Source organism: Terrapene carolina, unplaced genomic scaffold (assembly GCF_002925995.2).
Source record: "Terrapene carolina triunguis isolate 2854851 unplaced genomic scaffold, T_m_triunguis-2.0 Scaffold42, whole genome shotgun sequence".
NCBI classification, from domain to species: domain Eukaryota; kingdom Metazoa; phylum Chordata; order Testudines; family Emydidae; genus Terrapene; species Terrapene triunguis.
Window position 1 is genome coordinate 28,080,421 of NW_020664393.1, and position 21,520 is coordinate 28,101,940.

Here is a 21,520-nt window from a genome sequence, read left to right on the forward strand (position 1 = left end):
CCTTCCTGCTTAGACAGAAAAGCTTCCTTTGCTTTCTTTCTTTTTCTGAATGCTGCCCCAGAGGGGCGTTTTCTTCTTTCACTCATGACTGGTGTTCTGTGCCAGCTATAGTGGCTCTCAAGACTCAATTGAAGGGGACAAATAAGCAGGCTGGTAGCATGGCCTGAGTGAGGGAAGATATCAGCGTCTTAAGGGCCTAACTGGCTCCTGCTACTTCAGTTGACTGCCTGTTCTCCTCAAGTGGGTTCAGGGAAGCAGCAGGAAACAGGAAGCTCCCTGAGAAGCTGGTGTTAATCAGTCCAGGCTCCTGGGGGTGCTAAAGAAGTACATAAGAGGCTCCTCCTCCTCTCTTTCCCTGCAGCTCCTGCTGCTTTCTGTTATTCCCTCTCACCTTTTCTCCTGCCTGCCTGTTACGTCTCTTGTGCACTCCTTCCTCCAGCACAGCACTCCACCATCTCTGTGCATCTAGAGCAGAGAGAATACATATGCACCAGCAGACGACACAATTTTCTACACTCTGGGTCCTAGAGGCGCCCCCCCACAGTTTGACACCTGAGGCAGCCGCCTCAGTTCGCCTCATGGTAAGGCCAGCCCTGCTGACACTGCTGCTCCGAGTGGGCGGCTGAGTTGCATGGGTAGGGACCTGCATTGCCTTAATTCTGGCCCTGTTCAGTCCTGTTGCTTGTCTCCCCCCCCCCAAAATGGACCTGGGGTGGAGGGACTGCCATGGTATCAGGACACACTGAAGGGTGTGCTGCAGAGGCCCTGCCCACCACTGGCAGGTACCACCAGATTTGGTTCGTGATTGCTCCCACTGATGAATGGGAATATGGTTCTGAATAAGAAGTCCAACACTTGTCCTTTTATTTGTACCAATTGCACCTTATATGCTCTACTACTCATATGTTACATTCTTTCTTCACTTTATACTAATCAATCACTTCTAGAGAGCTGCTGATCTATTTTTAATTATATGTTGTTATCCTTGCCTACAGTTACAGAATTAAATATCAAATAGTATACTGTGTTACTTGCTGTTCACTTAATTCTTGCTTTTGGGTGACCTAAACACATCGATAGGAAAGCCGTTGAAATAACCCAGTTGGTAATTTCTGGTCAGTTTCTTTGTTACCAGTTACTGTTTTCTTCCTTGAATGAGTCTTGGGTTTTATTTAGTAATTAATTTACTATGAAAGCAGTATGCCTCATTTATCAATCAAGCCTTCCTCTCTACACTTGGAGAACATGCTCTTATATTACAGAGACTAACTTGCTTTTTTTTTTTTATTGATTTCAAACTTTGGGTTGATTTCAGGCAGTTCTTTTCTTTTCCTCCTGAATTATTCAAACTTTAACATTTTTGTCCTGATGACACCCTTTACTTTTCTATTCAAGCATTCACAATTTTGAAACTCTTCTCTTTGCATATAATCAACTTTCTGGCATCTAGTCAAACTAAATGTCATATTCTGAATTAACCCAGTAGCATAATGCAGTCACGTGGGTATATTTTGCAGACCTGAAAAAGAAAAAATGAGAAGTAGGAGAAACAGGTAGTATTGGCAGTCAGAAATAAGGATATATATATATAAAAGGACATCCACTGTAATAATGGGAAAGGAACAGGGATGCAACCTCCCTGCTCCTCTCTTTAGAAAAGAAAAAAATCCCACTGACCTACTCCATGAAGTTTTTAAATTTCTTTTTTTCTAGGAGTCCTGTTAAATAGCCACATACAGTACTCTCCTTTTACCAACCTGTAAATTAATAGAGCTGGTCGGGAAATTTTTGATAAAATATTATTTTGTCAGAAAATGCTCATTTGTTGAAACATACTTTTTCACAGAAAAAGGTCAGTTTGACAAATTTCCCAACCCCAAAAATTTTTGGAAAAAAAATCAAAATTACCAAAAGGTTTTTGTTTCAACATTTTTGAAACAAAAGATTCTGATTTTCCTGTTCAGGACTAGCATAGTTTGAGAACCTGTGTTGTAAACAGGGCCGGCTCCAGCTTTTTTGCCACCCCAAGCGGCGAAGAAAAAAGGAAAAAAAAAGCCCGATTGAGTGGAGCGATCGAGCTGCCGCCAAAGTGCCACCAAAGAGGAAGCGAGGCACTGAAGGACCCACTGCCGAATTGACGCCGCAGACCCGGATGTGCCGCCCTGACAACGGACGGACTGCCGCCCATTTCTATTGGCCGCCCCAGGCACCTGTTTCCTTCGCTGGTGCCTGGAGCCGGCCCTGGTTGTAAATGTCTGAGATCAGGACTGGGGGAACAGGGATTCCTGATTTTAATATCTGCACTGAAACTAACTCCTGCCTTGGCCCTGGTAAAGCCACTTTGCCTGTCTTCCTCAATTATGCCATCTGGAAAATGGGGCGAATTATACCCATCTCCTTCATAGGGTATTTAGTGAGGATTAGTTAGTTAAACATTTGTAAAGCACTACATAAACACCTAAAGTTTATTATTAAAAAGTCACCATACTGTGGCCGATGTCTGCTTTCCTGAACTAGAATTATCATGACGAAATAAAAACCATCTTCCATACATCTCCTGAAGGTAAAACTGGTACAAATGCCTTTGCCAATTAACAGGTCTAAACAAAAGGGCAAAAGAATTGTGCAGGGCAAATGTCTTATGTGTACACACAACAGTGAAAAATACCCCTCCCAAAAAAATTCTTTGCTTTAAATTAAAATAAATTCCCATATTCCTGGGATTCTTTGGAATGTGGTGTCTTCAAAAAGTGTTCTGGGTATTGGGCTTAATAAATACACTATATAAAATTGGAATGATCTGCGTCTACTCAGATATAAATGGGGTGGGGGGAGAAAGAGATAGGGTAGACTTCAGCCTATAGGCACATCACCACCTGGCAAAGGACTTATGTATGTGTATATTTTTATTCAACAGGAGGAGACAAATATGTACACAAAAACAAGCTGCATAATCCAATGACACATATTCAAACATGGAAAAATGTTTAAGCCATTTAAGATGCTTGTGCCCTTTGGTGAAAATTTCTCAGGTGTATAATTGACAGTTTCCACTAAAGCAGAGGGAGGACAGGGCTCTAAATGAACATTTCTATCCACAGAGAGTTTGCTCTTCAATTAGCATTCAGCAAACTCTGGGAAACATTATGAATAGACAGTGGGTTTTCTAAGTCAAGGTTTATAGAGGTTTGACAAGAGAGTGAGCTCACAAGTTCATATAGTAGGAGTCATGTGTACAAAAAGGAATAGGTCACCTATGAGATGCAAATAGGGTGACATTCATCCAGGTATGCACAGCCCATGCAAAGCTCTCTGCCCCATTCAGGTCCCACTGTGCCCCTGTATGTGGAAAAGGGAGATTGTGGCTGGAGTAGCTATAGCAGAGGAAGATTACTCCTGCCCTGAACAGGCAAGCAGAGCATGGGCTATTGAAGGTGGGTCAGGAGGGTGAGTACATGTAAGTACAATGTCCCTGATCCAGCAGCCTAAATCCCAATCTTAGCATAGCTGCCACGAGCTGCAGTCACTATTCCATCATAATAGTCTTGTAAATAGAATGGTTCTTAATTCAAGCTAATGCCACAGGGTCAAATCGTGGAGAAGAAGCAAATCCTTCGTGAAAGCTCTTTGCTTCATACAAAAGCTATCATGGGCTTAGCGACAAAATCCTCAGTCCCAACTAGTCAGATGGCCTGTGCAGCTGGGCCATAACCAAAATACAGTATGTGGGGTGAAGCAGAAACCATAGCCTCCTGCTCTCCCCTCTGTGTGGGCTTTTGGCCTCATTCAGCATATGTCATCCTTGCAGAGGAGCTTGCACAGACCTGCCTTGGAGATCTTACTGGGATGGAATCTTCCTGCGTGAGATTTCCACTGCTGCTACTGCCACAGGTGGTGCATAGGATGCATCAGTATTTGGCCCATTATGGTTTCTGGTAGCCCTTGACAGTATTTGCATGGAGCAAAATCCTTTCATGTTGTCTCACCTTTATGGATCATAACTGGGCACCATTAAAATATGACTGTTTATTATTGGTCTGCACCCTGAATATGGAAACATTACTTCATTCATAAGCTGTGGTGAATCCAAGGACACACAAAATATATCAGAAGCACTAATCTATCCCTCTCTGTCTTACCCCAGTCATTTCTTCAGAATATTTTCCATCTTTTTGCTCATTTGCGGTGGCACATGTCAATAACACATTGATACAAATATTTACATGATAAGTGAACTGCAGTGATTTGATATGACAAATGTTATATAACTGTATCCTCATTTTCACATACCTTGCAGATGATTAGGCAGTTCTACTTAGGCAAGTCTAAAAGTTGCTGCCATGCAACCTGCAGTATGATTTAAAAGGCAAAAACAATTGTGTATTGGCTTCACTTTGTAAATATCCAGCCATTGTATGGTACTCATTGTCACCAAATGGTCAATGCTTCACACACACACAAGACTACTACTTATCACACATGTTAACTATAATTATTACTATAAACTGTAAAAACCAAGTTCCACAATTTCTACACATGGAGAATTTGATGCTGATTCAGATGTTAATTAAGAACTCAACAATAGCCATGTATATGAGGAAAGCCTCTTCCATCTCCAGATTTTCCATCCCTTTTTGTCATATCCAGTATTTCTGCTACTCATTTCCTATCCATTTCCTCCCCATTTTTCTGCAAGACTGTAATTCACTGAGTTCCAAATTGTCAAAGTGATGTTATCGTCCTTATTTTCTCTTTATCCGTCTAAAAACAACTGACACAATTTCAGTGGTGCTGGAACCAAAGTACTGGAAGGTGCTGCTGCACCTCCTGGTTTGAAATAGTATTAACAAACACCAAATACATGGTTTCCATCATGAGCACCCTGCCTAATTTGTATTATTTGTTTTAGGCAATTTCTTCAAATTCACAGGAAAATAGACTTGATTTGTTTTACTCTTAATTTTCCAATTGTCTTATTTTCTTGTAAATGTGTTCTCTTGGTTCATCACCTTTCTCCTCCACTTAGAAAGTTTGAACATTTTCTAAATGCAATTGTTGTTTGCAGCCAATTCATCAGCATCCAGGCTACATGCACAAAGGTGCCTACTGGGATTTTCAAAATAACTAGGCACTTAAATCAAGGTGAATTAGGCACCTAAATACCTTTAAAAATATGGCTCCACATGCCTACATCACTTTTGGAAATGGGATTTAGGCTACTAAGTCACTTGGGCCCAGATCCTCAAAGCTATTCAGGCACCTAACTCCCATTGAGTTAAGCCCCTAACTAACTGTGGATCTGGGCCTTAGGTGCTTTAGAAAATTTTACCCTAAGTGTTCTCAAGGTCACACAGTGAGCTAGTCAGAGTGGAGAATAGAAATCAGATATCCTGACTCCCAGTTTTATGATCTGATCACAAGACCATATCCATATCAGCACAGTATATCAGCCTGTTTGTTGACATGTTCACAGTAATGTAGGTATTTGAGAACCCTAGTGTTTTATACCTGCCTCTGGAAATTTCCATTACTTGCGTCTGATGAAGTGGGCATTCACCCACGAAAGCTTATGCTCCCAATACTTCTGTTAGTCTTAAAGGTGCCACAGGACCCTCTGTTGCTTTTTACAGATTCAGACTAACACGGCTACCCTTCTGATACTAGTGTTTGGTGTTTAAGATAACGTATTGAAAACGGACCAAAACCTATAGTACATACAGAAAGCCCACATACTATGTGTTTATTTATTTATGTCTCTCATTATTTTACCCCTTACAGAAATCCCTAATAAAATAAATCGTAATGAAGCCAAACAGCTTGCAGACAAAACAGAAAGAACAACAAAGAGGTCCAGAGTGTCAACCATCAGGAAGATATTTGATATGGCAAAGCATCGAACAAAGAGGTCATCTATTTTCCCAACTGGTGTGAAAGTCTGTCCACAAGAATCAGTGAAGCAGATTTTAGCCAGCCATCAAGCTTATTATCGGTTAAGAGGTGAGATGATGATTGCACCACATATTCTCTTCTTGTGAATCTTTCCTTTAATTTAAGAAACCCAACAATAGCCCTTTGGCACTTCGTTGTTCTCTAGTACTGGGCAGAAAACTTGGCACTTACTCTTTTGTTAGACTGGTGAAAAGTTACCGGTACATCACAGTACAGTCACGGCACAAGGTATGAGCAATTATCAAAATTATAATGCAGTGATATAAACAAGAGATACTAAGTTGCTATCATAACCTCCAAAGAACTTAGAATGTGTTCTTCTTTAGCCGATGATAAAAACCAAATAATGGGTGCACTAACCTGTGGAGAAAGGCCACCTTTTAAAAAGACACAGCAGATGCCACAGGTTTAATCCCTCCCACCACTGCTCACAAGTGCTCCTCTCCTCACTCCCTCCAGCACAGCACAAATGCTAGAAACACTAGTCTGGTCATAAACAAACACTTAAACGAGGTTCTACTGCAGTTTATCTGAGCCTCCAGTCCATTATCTAGCTCTTCACATTACCCGAACCACCAGCCACCCGAGGCTGACAGTGGTGAGGTTCGGGGGGTCAGCCCAGGGCAGATGGGGCTGCGGCTGTCAGCCCCGCCTGGGACTGATAGTCCGCTCCCCCCAACTTAAAATAAGGGATGGAAAGCTCTTTCCCAGTTCTCCTGATTATCCGAATGTTTGAATATCCGATCTGGTCCCAGTCTCAAACAGATCAGATAAACTGGGTTCCACTGTGTGGTATTGTTGATTGGCTTGTGATAGTGTCCAAAATGTTCTAGGTACTCTCCAAACACAGAGCTAGACACAGTTTCTGCCCTGGAGAATTTACAGTTTTAAAAACCATTTTGTCACTATAAATAGCCATTCTGCCTTTTATGTATTTTCTAGCTAAAATAAATGCACGTGATTTGTAAGCACTATTTTCCTGCTGGAGCAGAACTGTGTGTAAGCAAATAACACAACCACCTCTGAAGACCTTGGTTCAAATCTTAATCCCAAATGTACTTTGTTGTAGACTACAAATTAAACCAGGTTGAGTGGTTTTAGCTTAGTTGTTCATATTGAACATTTATCCACATAACAGAATGAACACACTAAGAGCCTGATCCAAAGTTCATTGAAGTAAATGGAGAGATTCCTATCCAGTTCCATGGGCTTTGAATCACACAGTAAAAATAAAGAGGGGTGGGGCGGGGTTTACAAATGATCTGCAAATAGGAAAAAAAAGATTCCTCTTCAGAAAATGTAGGTCCTCCAATGAAGGAGCACGGGAACTACCAGGTGTGACTTAAGGGACCAACCACATAGTGTAAATGGTAAATAATGAATGCTCATTAGTAAACTACTCATTCAGGGCCAGATTCTGCCACCCCTAACTCTCACTAAGTAATACATTACTCCGCAGGTGCTGCTCAGAAAAAAAGGTACTATTCAATGTGAGTAAAATGTGGCAGAACGTAGCTCTAAATGATTGCAAATAAGGAACAAATCAGTCAAAAGGACAACCTGCACAATGGCAATTCATGGACAGAAAAAAAGACTAACTTAATTAGGTAAATTATTCACTGTTAATGTGACCATCTCTAGTCAGAGGAGAGGCTCAGTGCTGGAAGGGCAGATGTTTCACAACTTATTACTGAGGTGTATTGGCACAGCAGTGCGAGCATGTTTGCACAGTGCATGCCTATACTAGCTTTGAGAATAGCCATTTTTATCACTGACTATTAATTTTAGAGACCCTGAGGTTTTAGATACTGTAGGCAATTCTCACCTGCAGTTACTGAAATTACCAAATATTAAAAGTGAAAGCTCCATCTTACAGTTATAAAATATTCAAAAATACCTCTGGAATTGCTGAAGGATACAGCTTTTAAATTGCTGAGAAGTTCTGTGCTAAAAGTATGCTACATTTTGAAAATGTTTGAGTTCATTTTCCTCTGAAGGGCAGACTTGAAATATAGATTTTAAGTAGTGTGAGCTTTCATTCTATGTGAGCACCATCTTTTCACAAAGCCAAAAATTTAGCTGGATTTGGTGACACTGAAAGTAATGAACAATGGATTCATCCAACAAATAATGAATGAAGCAATCATCCCGAAACAGGGAGGGAGGAAGTTCAGAGAAAGAAAAATAACAGTGCAATAGCCACTGTGTTCATAAATCTCAGAACTATTTTGTATTTCAAGCAACATTAGAGATGATCTATAATGTTTAAGATATGTGATCCTTTAAATATTAATTGCCACATCAGTCACATAACAAAGATAGATGCTCTCAGACCAGAGTATGTATTACCGGAATCAGTTGTAAGTTTAATGGGACACTTTGCAAAGTGAGAGATGCCTGATCTCTGTAACCCATGCAGAACATTTTGGGCAAGACGACGGGTTGGCATCTGTGCAGGGATTGGGGCACTTGTCAATGGAGTTGAGGTGCCAGTAGCTAATAAGGATGTGGATCAGGTGATTATCTTTGTGGATCCATGAACAGTTGAGCCCCCAACTTCATCTTACAAGATAGAAGAATACAATCAAAAGTTGTAGGTGTTTGCTGGGTAGAAATGCTAACAGAATGGGACCCTGTTCCATCACACACTTATATGTTCCATATCTTCTTCTGTGTTTGGGGCACTTTCAAAATCTTTTCACCAGACTTTCACCCTCAGTTCATTCAAATCACCTCTAAAAACTCACTTCTGTAGCATTGCCTAAAAAAGTCATGCCCAGAAATTAAATCAATAAATTGTATGTCTGAGTAAACTTGCTGCATATTAGTATAACCCATCTGCTTCCTCCTCTTTCCCTGGTGCATGTTATGATCCTCACTTGTCCACCATTTAATATGCAAGCTCCTTGGGGCAGGGACCTTACTTCTATGTGCTGCTTGTGAAGTGCATAGCAGACTTGTGGATACTATAAAATAAATAAAAATGTGTGGAGCCAGCCCCAAATATAAACTAGTTTATAAAATATTACAATTAAATGTCATGGCTTTCTTGTATAAGGAGAGTGTAAATAGTCTAGATAGATAGATGCACGTCTTCTGCTGAATATCAGGTTGGTGGGGGGGGAGAGAGAGACCTCACACCATAGCATTAATTGCTGGAGACAGCTAAGAGGATCCATCCATCACTGAGTCTGTATTTTTTTTACTGGCATACAGCAACACTACACTGAGGTGCTTAAACTCAAATGCAGCAAGCTGGGTTTAGGGGTTTACCACATCTCCAAAGCACATAATAATAAATCAGATTATATACCTATTCTAAAACACACTAATGCATGTGCATTACATTTTACCTTGTATCACACTTTATAATTGCCTTACTAATTTTTGTAACCAATCCCTGTACAGATCCTGAACCGTCCACAAGCTGCAAAATATATTAATAAGCAAAGCTTCAGCTGCAAGCTTATCACACACTACTCTTCTTACTATTTCTTTATCTACTAACTACATATTATTTACAAGCAGGGCCGGCTCCAGGGTTTTGGCCGCCCCAAGCAGCCAAAACAAAACAAAACAACAACAAAAAAGCCGCGATTGCGATCTGCAGCGGCAATTCGGCGGGAGGTCCTTCGCTCCCAGGCGGAGTGAGGGACCGTCCGCCGAATTGCCGCCGAATACCTGGACGTGCCGCCCCTCTCCTGAGCGGCCGCCCCAAGCACCTGCTTGACAAGCTGGTGCCTGGAGCTGGCCCTGTTTACAAGGCCACTTGTGAATTTATGCTTTCTCCATTGTTAATATGTTTCCTTATGTCTGTTTTCTTTCATTGTTCATGCAAGGCGTACATGTTGTAGCAAGACAGTGCTTGCTAGCACTCAAAGGCTCAGTCCTTCAGTGTGAAGACAAATAAATGTCAACTCAAATAAACATGAAAACTGCAAAAAAAAAAAAATCTTCTGTTTAAAAGCACTGAATGAAAACAAAAAATCCGAAATGCAACAGAAAATTAGCTCTTGCTTTAAAAGTATGTGGAAGTTGGCCTGGAAGTTTTCTGTATGGTTTAGTACATCCATCCCTGACCCTGCTCTGCTTCTTCAGTCTGCCAGGAAGCTGTATGGGAAGCCTTTCGGATCTTTCTGGATCGGATTCCTGATACAAATGAATATCAGAACTGGGTCAATGCCTGCCAGCGAGAAACCTTCTGCATATTTGACATTGGCAAAAACTTCAGCAACTCCCAGGAACATCTGGAGATAATCCAACGGGTAAGAACGATTGAACTTTCTTTAGAAATGTTAAGATTTCCCAGATTCCACCTGTTAAATGTCATGCATAAGGGTAAGGGATAACATAGACAAGGGAGGGTGCACTGCAAAAAATCAACATTCACTGGGTGAAAAAAAGTGGTGTTAACAATAAAGTAAACAGAAGGACTAACAGGCTTCTCGTGTTTGACTGAATACGCCCACTAGTAAAAACTCTTTTTTTAATCTTTTTGCAGCGAGTAAAACATAGACCCTTCCAGGAAAGGTAAGTAAAGCAAAAGTAGAGTACACACCAGTTGATGCTACTGCCTTTTTTGAAAAAGGTATGTGCAGATTTATGTGGGTGTGAGAGAGTGCATGCATGGACAGAACCCTGGTGTGCACTGTGTGTAGTATATGTGAGACAGCTATGTGTACTGTACAGTTAATAGAGCCCCATATAATTAAGGCTGTGCAAAAGGCTTAGCTAATACCTGTTCACTTCGCAACATCATGAAAAATTCTCCTAGTTTAGTATGACCACGAGGTTCAGTCGAGACCAAAGCCTCTGCTAGAATAGGTGTCCTGAGAGAGTATGACTAACACACATACATACCACAAAATTCTCTGCAATACCTTAATGGTAAATAAAAAGAAGACAAAGAAAAGGAGAAATCATTGGTGTGGGGAAAAGTCACGTATTCCATGATTGTAGGGGTTCTAATCACTTTTATGCATTCTACAAGAAAGTGCAAATCCTGTGCTCTAATTTAAAAAAATTAAGCTTCCCCATAATGAAGATATGCTTATCTCAGGGTTAACTCATGTTCAGCTATCCTGTAAATCCTACCATGCAGAAAATTGTCTCTACATAGGCATTAAGGACTTGTCTACACTGGGAAATTTACAGAAATAGCTATTTCAGAATAATAGTGCCTTTTTCAGATTTAGCTTAATCCACTTCTAGAATAGCTATTTTGGTAAATTCCCAGTGGTAGACAAGCCCTAAATATAGCAGTTGGAGAAACTTAGTCCATCCCCATCCCAATGATCTCAGTTAAATGGGTCATCACTTCGGACCATCTGCAAACCAACTTTATTAAGCACAAGTGTTTGCTTTGATTTTCTTTTTAATTAACCACACACACAGAAATTAAAATGTAAAAACTATATTAAAGGAACACCATCGACTTACAGTAAATTTATTTTTTGAAACTGACAAGCGATTTTCCATGCTAAACCTATTCAAATCCCCCTGCCAATCTTAGAGATTTTCAATAATCAAATTTTCCTATTTTTAAAAAGTTTTTCTCTTCCTATTGCTATGTGAAAGACGCAGATAAACAGCATGATGGCAATGATTAATTAACTTACTATATGAAAAGTGCAGTCAATGCAACGGAAAGCAAACTGGAAAATGTTTCTTCTTGAATCACTTTAAAATTATTGTATCCTTATGATGTCACTTGTAACAATAGAAGTAATATTTTTAAATTATGGTTTTCCCTTTAACATGACATTGAAGTTATGCAGTCATTGCCTTTTAAGTACAAACCAGGATATGTAAAACTTAAGATTCTAACACAGCAACAGTAACTCAGTCATGTTGAATATATGTAGCATTTTCCATTTCTATTTTTCTGAGTTCATGTGTAGCTTAATATATTACTTGTTGTCATAAAAATATATTGCATAAAATATAAAAGATGTACATAGCTGGTGAGTTCACATTGCTGTTGGAATCTTAAGCTTTGCGATTTTTTTTTTTTGTGATTTTAACTGTTCAACTGTTTAATTTTTCACTAATGTTATTTGCGGTCTCTGTGTAGATTTCCAGACCATGTATGTGCTGTATACATATGAACATGCCTCGGGTGAAATCCTGGTCACATTGAAGTCAATGGCAAAATTCTTATTGACTTCAAGTGGGGCCAAGATTTTACTCCTTGTGTATGCATATTCTTTATGAAGGGTATATATTTTAGTAGAGATACGTTTATTGTGTGTGTGTATGTATGTAAAAGAAATGGCATGTTTCAATAAGATAAGATTTATTCCAATAGTGACTTTTTTTAGTTTGATTAAGAAGCAATTTAAATTATTGTTTTGCATACTTCAGTGGGTTGAACCTCTTTCTGCCAGGATACAAAATTGTTCATAGTTCACTAGAAGCCACAGAAAGAAGATGTATTACGCTATATTCTGAAAAGATAACCCCCACCCCAGCTTCTTTCCATGCAGCTTAAAAATAAGTTGGTTGATTATTACAGTCCTAAGAGTTGTAATGATAGATGCTTGGCAGACAACAAACCATCCCCAAAATTCGATGGGATAAACTCCTAGAAAATTACGTATGGTGCACGAATACTAAAAAACATGTAGAAAAATGAAGAAAGGGTCGAACCTTGCTTAAAACTCCTCAGTACAAACTTAGAAATTTATACGTCAATTTCAGGCATATCACTACTATTGTGTATAATTTATTTATTTATAATATTTATTCATATTGAAAAACTCTAGGTACCCAATTCTCTGCTTCACTATAACAGTTTTAATCCACTGAAATTCCATTAAAAGTGAATGGACTTACAGTCACATAACACCAGTGTAACAAAATAGTAGTTCAGGTCCTGTGTTAAGAGAACATCAGGACTACAGGGTAAAACCCTCAAAAGGCTGAAAATGACAAAATTAAAATTGCATGCTTAATTCTGCCCCCTTGTACGTAAATATTATGGTACAGTTAATTATGTAATTATCTGTTTGTCAAATTACTATAATATAATTTCACACAATTGTTTGTACAACTCTAGATAATCATATGTAGCAACTTGTAATATTTTTCATTGTTATGAACTACATTGTTATCATTGTCACAATGTCCTTAGTGACTTTGATTTGACTATTCTGAGTTTTCTGCTTTCTTAGGTATGTATTTTAATAATTTAAGGCCTGATTAAATTCCCATTAACGTCACTCCAAAGTGGAGTCTTCAGTCAGCAGCCATTCAGTATACAAGGGCTGAAGTGGCTAATTATGAAGCTAATTTCCAATGCTCCCACGCACAGCACAACTTTCCTTATATGCAGTTCAGAGAATGAGGCAGATAACAATAAGTTATTTGTATTTTAGCTGAACAATTTTAGCTGAAAATGTAGGTGGCCATGGCTCTATGCTATTAAACTTATTCTTTACTACTGAATCGTTTGGAGGAATGATTTCATACACCTTATATGGACTCTGCCAAGCACAGATATGATACACATTCATATCTAAAAAAATATGGTATTATATTCAGTTCCCACCATACACGATATTCAGAGAATGAGGCAAAGGATCCACTGTCTACCTGCTCTAAATTTTTCATGGTATAGCTAAGTTACTAAGTTAGCTATTTGTGCATGTGCAGCATCACCTGCCTTGGCTGCATATACTAAGAGCTTAGTGTTGTCATCATTAAAAAATACTTTGCATATGCAATGTATTTTCACTCACTCAGATCAATTTTCACCTGAACACTCCACCCAGAGGCATTTCCTCAGTAAAAGCTATTTTCCCTCAATTTGGTGTATTCAATAGTGTTGTGACATGACATCACAGCCACCATCCTTCTAGCCAAGGGGGATTGGACATATTGCTAGCATAGGATGTCATACTTCTTTTTTAGTTAAAAGAGTACCAGAAATTCAAAGCATATGTGAGGCATTTACTCCTCTTTCCAGTCTAGTTGTAGCTGGCTTGGGGAAAGAGACTACTATTGAATTCAGACGTCCAGTTTGGTAGTGCAAAAAACTGCCTCCATGTCACCAGAAATTATTTTAAATACCAATAATGTAAGACAGACCATTGGTAAAAAGCAATCAATATAATTCAGGCAGCCAGCTGGCAGAGCTAGATTCAGTCAGGACCTTGTGCTCATAAGCTCTGGTCATGCACAGATCTGGTGCGCCATCGAGGTGCCATTCCTGTGTTTGAAGAAAAGATGGGGCCAGAGCTGCAAAATTCAAATCTGGATTTGAATCTAAACTTTCTCAAAGTTTTGAGATATCTGGTTTTAGGCCTATCGTAGACAGACCTATGATGTCTGGATCCAGATCTGAATCCAAACTTTCCTATAATTTAGCAAGGTTTGGATCATGGGATGTGGTTTAAGACCATTACTAGTTTAAAGGGGATCAATGACAGCCATCTGGCTGCCAGTGATCTGACAACTGATTCTCACTAACCCCCCTCCCCAACCCCCCTCCCCTTCTTAATTAGCCATGAACAAAATAAGAGGCATAGTATAGTAGAGTCCAGTGGCTCCAAGATTAAAAGATGAGACTTCTAAAGAGATGCTCGGACCATGCTTCATGTCATGACCAGCAAGGGAGAAAATATTTGGTTTAGAAAATATTCACACACAAAGAGTTATTGACCTGGTGCCCAATCGAATTCTGACTTAAGTCAAAGGCAAAACTTTCATTGACTTCAGTCAGCAAAGAAACAGGCCCTAAAACAGCTATTGTATGTATAATCTAACTATGCGCTATTATCACATTTTACAAGGCCCACTCTCTCTATGATTATTCACAGAATTAATGAAATTACACAAGCAAGCTCATGTCAGGTGTGGTATTCAGACAACAACATGGTATATGCATATATCACATAATAGTTTCTTAGGCCTGGTCTACACTAACACCCCAATTCGATCTAAGGTACGCAACTTCAGCTACGTGAATAACGTAGCTGAAGTCGACATACCTTAGTTCGAATTTACCGCGGTTCAGACGCGGTCCACACACGGCAGGCAGGCTCCCCCGTCGACTCCGCGGTACTCCTCTCGCTGACGTGGAGTACCGCAGTCGACGGCGAGCACTTCCTGGTTCGAATTATCGCGTCCACACCAGACGCGATAAATCGAACCCGGAAGTTCGATTGCCAGCCGTCGAACTACCGCGGTAGTGTAGACAAGCCCTTAGTGAAAGAAGGTATCTTATGCTGAAAAAAGGACATAAATATAAGTTCTAGAAGTTCCCAAATAAAAAAGCAATTGATTGCTCCACTGCCTTTTTTAGAAAGCTGGAATCAAAATATTACATTAAAAATAACTTCCTTCATTTAAAACTGTTTTTAATGTAGAAGCCAAAATTTCATTATATTCCTGCTGATAATGACACCACATTCATGCTGCCCATTAAATCATTCCTTTCTGTTTGATTAATAGGAAAGATGAAATATCTACAGAGAAGACAGGTGGCAAAAAGCTTGAGGACATTTCTTCCCTTTCTACAGGTAAAATTGAAACTGCTTGCCCATTAGCACAAAATTGTTAGAAACAATTACTGTTGGAATTTAGAAGGCTGTAATTTGGTGACCGCAACAAAAGTAAAAATGTTCAGTTAGGTACAACCCAAAAAAAAGTGTTTTAGCAAAATGATCTAAACCGAGTACATTAGGATTTCTGTGTAGTGTACCTTGACATTCAGACAAAAAAACTATTACTCTAACTTGGTTTTTCCCATTATTTTCGATTCTGAGGGTGCACTTTGACAAACTTAACCTTTTCTAGTTTGATTTGCAGCCAATAAGATGTCACAATGCTAATTTTGTTTCACTTATAAAATAATGTTTGGAGTTTGAGCTGTTGCATTTTGTTAGCCAAAATCAGCAGATTCGGATATACCAATATAATTCTTTATTTTCAAGTGGTTAGCGCGAAAGTCATACTGATCTCAGCATATTAATTCAAGCTTTTATTTAAAAAGTGTGGCAAGAAAGAGTGTTAGCAGGTGCAACGTGTAAGCCTTGAAAAGTAGTTTTTTTTAAAATGTTGGTAAAATATTGAAATTAAAAACTGTAAATATTAGCAGCTTAGTGCAGTAAGTCGTCAATCAATATATTTTCTTTATTGATTTGTGTATTCTAGAAACTTCTTAAAAGTGACTTTAACCAAAGTGTTTCTAATATTACAAATGAATTTGCTTCTAATGGGAAAATTCAAGTTTTCCCCCCAAAGCCTCTTGTTACTTTAAATTGACTCCTAAAAAAAGATATTAGTCTGTCATATGGAGCACCCTCCAGCAACATGCTGCAGCAGAACAAGTGTGCTGCCTTAGTTTCCCTCCTTCAGAAGTCCCAGTAACTCCACACCAGGTGCTCTCTGCCTCAATAACACCCCTGCTCTAAAAACTGTGTAATACAGTCCATAACAAAAGACCCAAAACAGTCCATTTATCACCCCCAGTGCATGTAGTCCATAAAATTCCACCACGTTGTCCTTTGACACCCCCTATTTTCCCGCACACACACACACACACACACACACACCACACTCCAGCATCTTCTGCCACACCTGGGCCCTTTGTGGGTCTTCGCTTGTCCTTCTCCCAGGACAACCACCCCCACCCTTCCAGCTGGAGTGCAAGCCTGCTCTTCCCAGCAGAACTGCCTCTCTTCTGGCAGTTCATCCTCACTATCCACCACTTCTCCTGTTCCATTAACCCCTCAGATCTCAGACAGACCAAGAGGCAGGCCCCTTCCACTGTTCCCCTAACTCCAGCTCTCCAGTGAGGAGACATCAGCAGGCAAGTCCTCCACTGCTCCCTTGCCTTAAGCTATCTTTGGCCCTCAGCTTCAGCTCTCTGGCATACAAGTGAGCATGCAACTCTGCTGCTTCCTGGCCTTCAGCCAGAACTGGCTCCAGGCACCAGCCTAGCAAACTGGTGCTTGGAGCTGCACATGGAAGGGGGCGGCACGTCCGGCTCTTCTGCAGCAATTTGGCAGCGGGTCCCTCACTCCCTCTCGGTGGGAAGGACCTGCCGCTGAATTGCCGCCGAAGAAACGGCGGCAGTAGAGTCGCGGCGGAAGTGCTGCAGATTGCGACTTTTTTTTTTTTTTTTTTTTTTTTTTTTTTTTTTGTGTTGGAAAAACCCTGGAGCCGGTCCTGCCTTCAGCCCTCTGGCCCTGTCTTATGAAGGTTAACAAGCAAATTGCTCTACTGCCTTTGGCCCTCCCCCAGGAACAATCTACTACTTCCTTCAGGGACCTTCTACACTCTCCTTGTTCCTGGAAAGTTCTCACCTGCCGATCTCTCTCCCCTCACGTGCCCCCTTTTATGCCAGTTGGGGGCAGCTTACCAGACACAGGTGCACTGGATTCTTCCCTCTTAAAAAGCCAGTGTCACCCTGTGATACAGTCATAGAAACAAAGATTGCAACTGCAATATCAAAAATATACATTAATTTACCATGTAGTAAGGACATTTAACAGAATATGTGTATTGTATGTCATTATATATGTATATCCAAGTCCTCCGCTGTCCCTTGCCTCAAGCCCTCTTTGGCCCTCAGCTTCAGCTCTCTGGCTTAGTAGTTTGCAGAGTTAAACTCAGAGTTAAACTCTGCTTACAGTTACTCATATTCAACACCACTGACTTTTATGATATTAATGAAAGGCCATATTTTATACACAGGAAAAGGACTTTCAGTCCTACCTTAATTCGTTTCCACATTTCAACTTCTCCACACACACACAGGAAATTAGGAAGTGCATTTTCTGTCATTTGATAGCTAAGCAACAGAGAAAGGTGACTTATTTTTGCCATTTTGCTAATGAATGTCCCTTTCTCACTTCCTTTTTATTTTAAATCCCAGCAGGTGCCCCTAACGTATCTCCGCCTCCATATGCATCAGCTCCTAATGGCACACTACGCAACGAAATTGTCAATGACACAAAGACTCCTGTGAAGGTGAGGACGGTCTAATATCCTATTTACTATTGATTGACCTCTCTTCTTTAAACTAACATGGCAAACAAATAAATAAATAAATAAATGTTGTTTATAGAACTCTGCAGTTCAAAGCCACTAGTGCTTTTTTCTATTCACTTCAATTAAGATTCAAGGGTTTTATTAGCCTCTCTTCTATACGCTAATCATGAATAATGGTTCCTGCTCATGAGTGTGGAAAATATACAGACATTATAATAGTCTTTGAAGCATAGTTCTCCCTCTTTTTCTTTGAATCAAGGATTTTAGGCCTAATTACACAATGTTGTAATCCCACTGTTTTATGTAAAAGCAGTGAAAATTCACACTCTGAGCTCTGTACTGCACAGTGGAACAGGCAAGAGTATCGCCACTCCATCTGGCCTTTCTACCTTCTTAGCAACCAAGTGTGACACAGAAATCTTCCCCAACATCTCTCCAGAGCAAACAGGCACCAAGGGCTTCAGAGGTTTGGGGATGCAAAAAGTCCCGTTACTGAGAAAAATACCTCTATACACCACTGGAAAAAATTGTGACTGGCTTTTCAAAACTCATCTGCATAGGCTTTTCATTCTACTTATGCAGTGAAATCAGGGAAATTGCAACTGATTGTTTCTTTTCTATCCCCACTATCAATAACATTTAATTCACCGGGGCAAAGCCGACAAAAAAGTTTTAATTCATTTAGGGCCAGTTTTTTAAAGATAGTTAGGTGCCTTGTTAAAGTGAGGCTCCTAAGTACCTTTAAAAATCTGGCCCTTAACTCTTTATTATCTGGGGAGGGGAAAGAGCTGGGCAAAAGTCATTTGTTTCTAGTAATCCAGAGCCTCAAGTACACTTCAAAATAAATTAACTTTTCCATGTTGTAGGCTCTCTCTCCATTCTCCCAAGTCCTTGGTAGTAGCCCCCTCATGGAACTGCCTCCAAGAGCAACGGTAGTAGTGATAAAAAATTATGTATTCTTTGGCCTGTGTTATGCAGGTCAGACTAGGTGATCATAATGGACTCTTCTAGCCTTAAAAATATATGAATAAATAACACTAAATATGGGCTAAGTTCAAAATTCTTTCTGAAAGGGCCAAAAGTGGTTTCCCTCCTCCTGCCTCCCCAACAGGCAGTGCACTTTAGCTGGTTAATGAAGTGTTGTGTTTAAAATAATAGTATTAAGGTGTCTAAAAACAAATTAAAAACAGTAGCCCAAATTCTGTTCTCATTTGCACCTCTGCAGTTTTGCCAACCTCAAGAGATAAAAAAAACGTGTTGGATTCTCTAAAGAGAGCAAAAGTGATGAGATCCCCAAAAAATCATGAGATTTGCCTTATAAACCACGTTTTTTAGTCTGTCTTTGACTTTTTAACTCTCCTTTACTGTTGTGGTTGTGGGTGTATAATAATTTCAGATTGAAAAATCCATTTTTAATGCACACAAAATGCATGCCTCTTCCTGGCTGCTCAGATGGAAACTCCACTAGCCTTCTCCTCACCAATAAGAAAAGGGAACTGCCTTCACTTCCTATTTCTTTCTTGACTCCTGCCCTCACCTGCCTTGCTGTCTCCCAGGGCTTTTCCTCTATCTGGATCCCAAGTAAAGGAGAAGTCCTAAGGCAGTGGAAGAATGGAAATGCTGCTGCTTGGTCTAGGGCCCAGAACCTAGCAGCAGCTTTTCCCTGACTTCCCTCTTCACTGCCTCCCATTGCCCCTCTCTCTGCTCCAGGGCCATACCTGAAGGCAGGGATCAGGTGCAGGTCTATGTCCTTAGCCTAAAGGATCTCACACAGAGCACTGCACACATGCCCAGCACTGAAAAAAAAAATCACAGGACTGGAGGAGCATCTCATGTTATCTCGACAGCTCTTCCTGCAAGCACCAAAATCCCATGACTTGTGATCAATTCAGGAGAGTTAGCAACACCACCTCCCCTGGCTGCTCAGAGGGGACTCCCCTTACCCACCACTACCCCTAGACTGAGGATGCTGACAGTCTATCCCCTCCATCTCCCACTGCATCACTGCCCACTGCAACCTGCTCAACCTGCCTCCTACCCCCCCATCCCCTCTCCCCTGCAACCACTAAACTTCTGTTCCTCCCAGTGCCCTGCTCCCCCTCACTCTCCCCGGTCACCCTTCACAGTATGTCCGCTGCTCCTCACTGTCCCTGTATCCTATCTAGCCCCATGAACCAGAATGGCAGCCATTTTGCCTGGGGACATGTTTTCAATCTTATTGAAAACAGTGGAAGGGCAGCCTCACTTCTTGCAGATAGCCTGCAGGGAAATGGCTGGCTTCAGCCCCATTGACAGTTATAGGAGATGGTGGACATTCTGAATGAGGGTAAATTCATAAGTAGGTGCCTTTCACCATGTTTTCTTAAGACAGATAAAAAAAAATCCCAAAATTGCTAGAGTTGCAATAAAATGAAAAGAGTTGGCAGTGCTGCCTTTGAACCTAATTGTGAATAAGGTTATACAGTGGTAAACAAAAGCAGAATGTTTGTATGAAGTGCTAAAGGCAACTACATGGGCAAGCTGAGACACAGCAAGTTTCAAACCTATCTTGTTTCCACAAAAAGCTTTATCTGACCCTTACGCAGATGTCAGATAAATTGCCAAAAAAGTGGGGAGAGGAAAAAGGGAAGATACAGATCTATATTGCACTCTAATGATGGTGGGATCTCAAAAAAAATGTATAACACCATTCATTTTGTAACAGAATGCCTGATTCTCTTATCACATACAATGGTGTAAACCAGAAATAACTCCCTTAAGACAAAGTGAAGAAAAACTTTTGTAAGTGGGGAAGAATCAGGCCCAGTACTAAGACTTTTTTTTTTTTTTTTTTTTTGCTTTAAATGAAGTAAAGCCCCCTTCCCTAGTCTAGAGGCAGCTGCCATTTTGAGCCTGCTTCATAGGCAAAACATAGCATGCTTTCTGATGCAGACATCGCTTTTGTTCTTTCTTGTTCTGTTGTTCTCCCTGAAAGTACTTTGTGGAGTACATAAAAAAATAATAATTAAAAATCCTTTTTATAAGATTTATTTGAGAAACCTCTTCTGTAGCAAGAGTAAAACGTCTTTGTACCCATTAAAGGTACTAAAGTATTTAAAGAAATTACTTTGTCTTCTTATTTTCCCTCCATGAAGCTCATTTCCTCTCCCTTTGTCCCAGGGGCTGGAGCCAGAGGTCACTAATACAGTCCCAGAACTCCCGGTGGAGCAGATGGTTGAATTCAGTGTCACTCTCATCAATCAGGAGTACACAACAGAGCTGAATGATCCCAACTCCCCACATTACCAGGAACTAGCAGGGAAATTTCAACATCAGGTAAGAGGGTTGACCCAATGCTAAAGAATGTAACTGACATTTGTTTATAATAAGAAACAACTGCATCATATTCACAATGTTAAAAATAAAGCATCACATACATTGGAGACCTCTCAAAGGTTTACTCTTACCAAGTACCATATTACAGAGCACTGTCTTATTAAAGAAAAGTAATATCTTACTATAATGTAGGTTTCCATGGAATTGCTGCAGATTACCATGGGGCATTAACACAAGAATTCAATAGCTTCTGCTGTAC

General features: G+C 40.2%; 1 protein-coding gene across 1 annotated transcript in view; it reads left to right on the forward strand.

The window, feature by feature from the left end:
- Nucleotides 1-21,520, forward strand: part of IMPG1 (interphotoreceptor matrix proteoglycan 1) — a 90,996-nt gene that overhangs the window by 12,262 nt on the left and 57,214 nt on the right. Inside the window, exons 2-7 of the mRNA XM_026652971.2 lie at nt 5,779-5,997; nt 10,048-10,214; nt 10,451-10,479; nt 15,403-15,470; nt 17,831-17,925; nt 21,106-21,261. Of these exons, the coding sequence (XP_026508756.1) occupies nt 5,779-5,997; nt 10,048-10,214; nt 10,451-10,479; nt 15,403-15,470; nt 17,831-17,925; nt 21,106-21,261 (734 nt within the window). The remainder of the gene's footprint in view (nt 1-5,778; nt 5,998-10,047; nt 10,215-10,450; nt 10,480-15,402; nt 15,471-17,830; nt 17,926-21,105; nt 21,262-21,520) is intronic.